Source organism: Trichosurus vulpecula, chromosome 7 (assembly GCF_011100635.1).
Source record: "Trichosurus vulpecula isolate mTriVul1 chromosome 7, mTriVul1.pri, whole genome shotgun sequence".
In the NCBI taxonomy this organism is placed as follows: Eukaryota; Metazoa; Chordata; class Mammalia; order Diprotodontia; family Phalangeridae; genus Trichosurus; species Trichosurus vulpecula.
This window is the reverse complement of record NC_050579.1, coordinates 28,742,103-28,750,251: the sequence shown is the minus strand read 5'-3', so window position 1 is coordinate 28,750,251 and position 8,149 is coordinate 28,742,103. Positions and strand designations below refer to the sequence as shown.

At 41.1% G+C, this 8,149-nt stretch overlaps 1 protein-coding gene across 1 annotated transcript in view; it reads right to left on the bottom strand.

Moving 5' to 3' along the window:
* Positions 1 to 572: 572 nt before the first annotated feature.
* VKORC1L1 (vitamin K epoxide reductase complex subunit 1 like 1) overlaps positions 573 to 8,149 on the bottom strand; it is a 48,503-nt gene continuing 40,926 nt past the window's right edge. Inside the window, exon 3 of the mRNA XM_036766937.1 lies at positions 573 to 4,682. Coding sequence (XP_036622832.1) covers positions 4,456 to 4,682 — 227 coding nt within the window. The 3' untranslated portion in view covers positions 573 to 4,455. The remainder of the gene's footprint in view (positions 4,683 to 8,149) is intronic.

Below are 8,149 nucleotides of genomic sequence, written 5' to 3'. Positions count from 1 at the left end.
GAATGCTTCACAAATTAAAGAGCCGTCCCATTTCGCTGGACTGGGGGCATCGGGAGAGCACAAACAATATCCATCCCAACTAGAAAGGTAAATGTTCTTAGCATAAAGTTCAAAATGCTTAAAAGCCATAGCATTTTTCAACAAAAGGACCATTACCACTTCTGAAGACTGTAATACTGTCCAAGTTGCATGAACCCAAATCTGTGAATCTAAGAAAAGAAAACCACTTAACACATTTCTGTAGACTTGAAGCATTGGAAACAGTAATACCTTTAAGTCATGGATTCTTGACTCCAGACAATCACATACCCATGTCAAATAATAAAATGGCAGAAATTCCAGGAACTTGGATCTCTAGCGACTCAACAGTTCAACCTCTTTACAAATTACATGAATTAATTTTACAAAATTAATAACCACAGCTTAGTACGCTTCTAGAAAAGCATCAACTTTTTTTTTTTTTTAAGCATCTAAGGCTCAGCCTGAAGCCCCAAAGGCCTCTGTGTTTAGGTTCATCCAAGCTCCTGATTGGAAATGCAGAACTACAGGCTAAGAATGATTGCTGCAAAGACTTCCACAGGAAATGTTGACATTTATTTTATACCAAAAAGTTATGTGCAACAAATAAGCATTCTTACATATTTACAGGGTTATTGTCTTTTTTCTACCAATTAGAAAAATTGTGTCCCAAATCTCTTTCACAGAATATATCGATGTTGTTCAAAGTAGTATTTGCCTGGTGCCTCCACTTTAAATGAATGTTTCCTTGGGAGCTTAAAGCACTCGTAACAAATACTTCCGATGGAATGCACTATACAGATCAACCCATGTCAAATACTGAGGCCATGCTTTAAGCCAGTTTTACAGAAATGGAACATTTCACCTTCTGTGGACTAATGGAAAGATCACTCTTAATTAAACAAGGTTGGTCAAACCAGAGTCATGGTTTATCAGATGATTTATTGAGGTTCAGTCCACCTAAGTTCCAAGCCCCCGTGGCTGGCTGAAGCATCAAGACAGGATGATTCTGATGGTCAATGGAGGTGGGTGTTCACGTTGCCTCTTCCACATGTGAGTTGCTCCCTCAAAGGTGGGAGGAGGGAAAGTGTTTGTCTTCTTTAAATCTGTCGGTATTGTCCTAACACTGATCTTCAGCTGGAACTTGTCCAGCCAACAAGAACTGCCAAGTCTGAGAATTTCCCCCCAAACTTTCCTATTCCACCACGAGCAAGAAGCACAAATCCAAGATCCTAAAAGAACTGAAGACTCTTGATGCTTTTTGCTCTTGCTCGTTCACGGCAATATAAAACCACAAGAGCTGAAGCCAGTCAGGGTTTTTAGTCTTCACCATTTTCTACCTCTCTACCTTATCCTATGTGCCTGTAACCCAAGAAATCCTAAATTTCTGGCAGCTAATTTTTTTTTATTAATGTTTTGCTCTTCTGTCTGAAAATAGTCAAGTCCACACACTTTGGGACTCTTAGTAATAACGGATTTAATGAGAAGTTGCATGAAATACAAGTACAATTCCTGGCACACAACTGGTTAACCCTGAGCTATTTCACCAGAAGAGAAAAGGTTTTCACTCCAGACGACATCAGATGACAAAAACAGAAAGGAAAAAAAAAAACCAATCCCAAACCTCCCCCAGACCCCCTAGAATTTGTAATCCCATCACAACTTGTTTTAACCATTTTATCAAATTACATTTAAGACTTACAAAAAGTGTGTAAGAGATCTTTGTTCTAAGTCAATTCACCAGTAACATGAACTACAAAAGACCCTGCTAAAAAAAAAAAGCTAAGAGTTTTAAAAATTATCTTTTCCCTAACCCATTCTTCAAAGATGTTGGCAAATCAAGTTAGCAGGCTAAAACAAAATGTCCAATCCAAAATGCTTTTCCAGCCTACAGCAACATTTAAATTTGATAAATATGGTGGCTTTTATTGGGGGGGGGGGGTGCAGGGTAGGGTCAATCGAGGGCAAAAAAATCATGAAATCAAGATTCTTACTATGAGTACAAGTGCTTAGAGACAGTTACAATGAATGGTAAGCTCATACATCAAGCAGCACATATTCATCTCTTTTGTGGAGAAAAAGCACATTAAATCTACTAGTCACAGGAATGTATTAAAATAACTAACTTCTATACAGTATATTAACCAGTGGTGTTTCCCCTAAGGCTTATGAGAGGAAAAGAAAGGAAAGCCGTTAAGGGTCCCAGTTGAATGTTAAGACTCATGTCCTCCCACCCAAGTTCAAGCTGCCTGAGACAAAACTAAACATCAGGAGAAGTTTGAAGTGTATGCTGCTGGTTCATACAAAATGTGGTGGAAAATTGTCTCAAGCTGGGACAGGAACGTGCAGAGCGCTTCCTAATCGATGTTACTTCACCGCAGCACTCTTAATCGTCAGACCTCTCCTCCCAAATCTTAGATAAGGGAATTTCAGTGAAGTGCCTTAGCGAAACGGAAACTATTTTCCACAAATTGATCAATACTCCCCTCCAAAAAATTGTTGACCTTCAAGCATCATCGTCTCCTAGTGTTCTTAAATCATTAGAGTACAAGAAATTAATAGAATAAATTTGTTCTTTAAACATTCACATTCACAGGAAAAAGGAAGTTTTTGTTCAAACTGGATTAGGCCATTTTTAAATAAATTGGTTTGTGGTTTAGCGTATACGTCCAGATCCCTAACATACCTGCTTGGAGGGCAGAAAACACTACTGATTTATGAACTGAGAGACTTTAATTGAAAAAAAAAATTGCCACACTGTTGCTGACTCTGCAGATTTTGACTTTCTAAGCCTGCTCTCTGCCCTCCAGTGTTCATTCATTAATTCCTCAAGTCTGGTCAGCTACACTTAGACACGATGGCTAACAGAACTGGAACCCGATGCTATTGCTACTCCCCAGCCTAAGGACCAGAATGACCACATACAGTGCTTTTCTACAGACTGTAAGTTTTTCTATTCCATTTATGTGAGGGGGCCGGGGGAGCGGGGGGGAGAAGCAAGGACACTTCTGCCTGCTGAGTTCAACACACAAAATATTTGGTTTAAGGATTGAAGACAGAAGGCACTTTTAATATTCTGTTTTAGGATGTTGACCACAGAAACACACTGTCACAATTTCCATTGGATTTATTCAGATCAGCTTTTGAAAAACTTCATCCTGCACTTTCAATGGCTCTTAGAAAGAGCAATGCCAGCACTCCTGGAACCTCCCTCCCTTCAGTACCTACAATACTTTCTTTTCCCTCCTAAGCAAATTGAATCTCTTGTGAGAAGTGCTGGGTGTCAGGCCTAAAGTTCACTTCTAAATATAGTACAAATCTGAGATTCTAAACCAGATCACTCTACGTCTCTTTAGTTAGTACAGAACTCATCCACTCGGGAAATCCCCCTGGAACTACACAGGACCTCAATCCTCTTTTGCCGTCCTTGGGCTTACTTACACACCTATTACCAATGAGTTGTAACACTGCTTGGCTGTCTGGCACCAATTCAAATGAAAAATGTCTGCAGGAAAACTCAACTGTTGGAAGAAATGAAGCCCCTAAGGATCCTTAAGTTAGTATCACCAACCCCACCCCCTTTTCCCATCCTTCATGCCCCAGAGACACCTTCCTCGTGGCCAGGTCTGGTCACTCATTCCGTGTAGGTAACAATCAGTCCCATTTCATGACTCCACATAAATCTGACTGGGGCCTTCTTTCAACTTCAGTTTCTTCCTCGGAGAAGAGGTACAGGGAAGGGGACCAACACCCCGAGGGTCTGTTCGGCTGGCTAGCCTGCAGAAATGGTTTCTAGTGCTTTTGCTGAGATGCTCCCCACCTGTAGGGGCTTCCTGACTCCTTCCACTATTAGTCAACTATGAGCTGAAAATTCTTCATTGCTACACTTTAAACTAAACTGTAGAGTGAGCTCTGCAGGGATGGATCCAATATTTCTACCTTTATTGACAATATCACATAAATGGATTCTAGTTGAATCTACATGTTTCAATCCATCGGCTAAAAATGTATTACATACTGTAAACATGGCAATATTTAATACAGTATCTATTCTAAAATATTTTCATGTCATGATCACATTTTTAATACCTGAAACTGAATTTATACATGTAAGAGAATTACTAGCAACTGTTGCTTCACTTGACAATTGGGGGTTGGGGAGAAAAAACTATACTTTGTTATTTCAGAAACATCTTCAAAGGAAAGTTAAAGCTTGTCTTTGATTGGCTCGGAGTATCCTCTTTTGTATCCATATTCAAACGGAAGATTGACACAGAAAATAGATAGGGCCCCTTCTAATTTACAGGATTTTTTAAAAAATCAGTTTAAGATTCTTAGGGAAAGTGTCTGATATGAAGAATAAAAAAAAATTACTGCAAAATAAACTGAATGAACAAAGGGTCTCCAGACGGTCCGTTCAGAGCTCGCCAGGCTGGATTAGTCCTGTTTCGGCCGCAGCTGCCGTTTCCAGGCTTCATTCAAGTAAACGAGTCGTTTGTAGTTGATGATAAGGAGAAAGAAGTTCAGCATGTATGTGAAAAAACAAAGAATGCAAAATTCCTTCAGCACAAAGTACAGAATGTATGCCAGGTACAGGGACCCTACCACAGACGCTATCGAGGAGGTCATGAGGATTAAAGCTGCGACTGCACTGGCCGTCATGCCTGCAAGAGAGAGAGCAAATCAGAGTCAGTGATGCCCAATGAAGCCTCGATCTCACATTGAGGGGTCACAGGCATGACGCTGTGGACATGGGTGCCCAGTCAAAGAGTAACATTAGTTCTGTTGTCTGACATTTAAAATTGACACACAAACCGGGAATGGTCTATTGCGGCAGACGAGGCCGATCAAATGTAGCTGTGTCTGCAGACGCCGTCCTTGCTTACATCAGTCCCATTTGGGGCTGTCAATATCCCAGGGAAAGGGACTTCAAAATTCCTGCCTTTCCCTATTCCCCAACCCCACATTTTTAGATGCTTATAATTCTCCCTTCTGAACAACAAAGAAGGGAATATTCAATCTCTGGCTGAGGAAAGGACCTTTTAGAAGTGGTGTATTTTACTCAGCTCAGATACATGCTGAGATCTTGGCTGTGATTTCTCTTTTGCACTTTTAAAATATGCAAATCACTTAGCAAGAAAAATACTGAACTGGCAAATGCTCTGTCCACCCCACTAGGCCTACTCATCTACCATACAAAACCCAATCACTTTCTCAGAGGGAGGACCTTCAGGAGCTCGAATGCTAGGCATCCATGGACTTGCCCTGAAGTTTTAACCAGGTTCTTAAAGGCTACTTCATGCTTCATACGGTAATACTGTTGTCAGTTTTTTTCACTGACTGTTTCCAAAGGACGTACACAGACAGCATCAATGGCAAAAAAAAAAAAAAGTGTCTCAAATATATTACAGGAAATAAAATTCCCCTAGAATTCTGGGAGATAAGCTACCATCTGGATAACTCTGTATCTGTCACACAGGGGTATTCTACTTCAGACAAAGCACAATATAGGAAAATCCAAGAACAAACAAAGGGTGATTAAAATAGGAAAGCATTTCAAATAGGATAGACATGGGTATTGAACCTGTGATTTCCCAGAGGAGGAAGCTGCCCCTCCCAATGCAGGGATATCAGCCCCTGCTCTGTGTAATGGTAATTTAAATTTGAAGATCTTTGCCACCCATTAATAGGCCCATGTGACCTGGTTATGTCATAGAAAGCCTAAGTCACATGTGGTGGGAGGAGCTTGCTGAATGAAAGAAACAGGAAGGGGTGTGCTAGCTGTGCTATGAGTGTGTTTGTGGGAAGGCCCCAGCAGGGGCGCAGGAATGGTTCTGAGATGGAGTCGTTCTCTGCTGTGATAATGTGTATTAATTTCTTTGGGCTATAATGGATTGGACTTGTTGGTTTTGGGATCTGGTTCTCTGGTGTCTGAATAAATGGTTTACTTCTTCCACTTCTATATGGAAAGTCTCTTATATTTTGCAATACAGAACTACATAGGCATGTTTACAATTATTGTCTATATAATACATGCAGCAACCTAACCTCTTAGATACTCACACCTGGGGGCACCATGAGGTTCAGTCATTTGCCCAAGGTCACATAGACAGGATGTGTCAAAGCCAGGCTGGAGCCCAGGTTTACCTGGCTGGGAGGCTAACTCTTTATCCACTTCACCACACTGCCCCTCACATTTCAAATTTGAGCAGATTTATACAAGTACATCTCACACATCTTTTCCAGGTCTCCCTATGCTTCCATTGAACACCTTGCGTGTTGGAAAATTTCTCAGCAGAACAGAGCTAAGGGACAGGGCATAAAATAAGAAGGGAGCAGAGAGCTGGGGGTGGGGGTGGGGGGCCAAGGAGAAAGAAGAAAGCCATACAATGGCCCCAACTTATTAGTGCCAATAACTGGCTTTAGGTACATAAGGCCTCAATCTCCTTTGGACTAACGAGTCAATTGTGAGCTGTTCAGGTGTCACTGTTCTATATAAAATCATAGTGTTTGGAGGCCTGATGTGTTAAGAGATGACTACAGCATCTTAATTTGCCCTTGATGACATTGATCCATCCCCATGAACCTGTATATGAAGTTGTTTTGGGGGATCCTGTAGGAAATCTATCTGTGGCAACCAAGAGCTTGAGATTTTGGAGGTGTCCCTTACCAGTGTGGCACTCAGAGGTCTCACCCACAGCACACACACTCAAAGCCCCCAAATCTCAACTAGTCCATGCTGTCACCCCATATCACCTGGTAACTGTCATTCATTACAGGCATTTTTAATATATTACAACATAAACATCAGAAGAGAGGGTATCTTACAGCTGGCTGGCAGCTTTCCTTAGTACCAGCTGCCTTGGGAGAAAGACATCTTATTATCAGCCAGGATAATAGTGTCCAACTTATCTTGAGTTTTTCTGAGATGGCAAATAAGCTGTGACAAAGGCTTGGTACAGTTAGCATAAGAACTGAATCATTATGATGTGGAACAGGGAGCATGAACAGAGGTATCTTTACGCTTATGGGTAACATCAAGCTCTCCTGAATCACGAAACCCCAAAGACAATAGAGAAAAACTGAAGAGAAATTTCCACATTGTAGATATAGGCATAAAAATCACAGATGCTCTGGGCTGAACAAGAATGAGGTAGTGGATTCTGAGAAAGATATATCATTTCAAAAGCAATGAATCCAGTGGATCGATAACACAAGAAAGGGATCTTAGGTGTCACTGTAGTCTGTTGCCTTAAGAGATCTGTTCGGTATGTTGGGATGGCCAAAAGGCTTACCATGGACTGCTTAATTACCACAAAAGGGTCAAAAAACCTCTGCCTTTGTGTACGATCATGGTGAGGCTACATCTGAAATCCATGTAGTTCAGAACTACTATACCTTAAGAGGGAGAATGGAAAACAAGTCTAGAGAAAGGCAGCTTAATAACAAAGAAGATAAATAGAATGAGAACTGAAAGGATTAGAACACTTCCTTATGAAAAGGAAAAATATGAAAGAAATAAGGATCAAAATCAGTAACATCATGAAGGATGTAAACAGACTGTTTTCCCCAACAACTCTTGGAATACTTGATAACTAGAGGGTGTCTATGGAAGCTTTAAGGGGATCCTTAGAGGCCAATGAATCCATGCTCCCCATTTTATAGATGTAGGAACTGAAGCCAGAGAGGTCATAAACTTCCATAAACTATTCCTTGGTCCCATTTGTTTACCTGTCAGACATGGGACACTAAATAACCCCATTTCTGATCCAGTATAGAAATTCTTCCCTTTCTTATGCTCTTTCATTCTATACTATTGCCTCCTGCAGAGCATAATAAGCATCTCATTCACTAGTAGGTATGAAGTGAGAGGCAGTGGAGAGTAGTGGACAGAGAACTAGAGAACTGGTTATGGGATCAGACACTCCTGGGCTGAAGTCTCACCTCTGACATACAGGCTATGTTTTCCCTGGGCAAGTAACTTGTCTCAGTGTCCTCCTCTAATATTGTCCCTTCCCCCCAACAACTTTACCCTAAAAGGTGACAAAGCTGTCTCCGGGACCTGACTGGCCTGGGGAGGCTGAGGCTCAAGCTATATCTGCCTCAATTGTTTAAGATTCCAAGTTGTGAA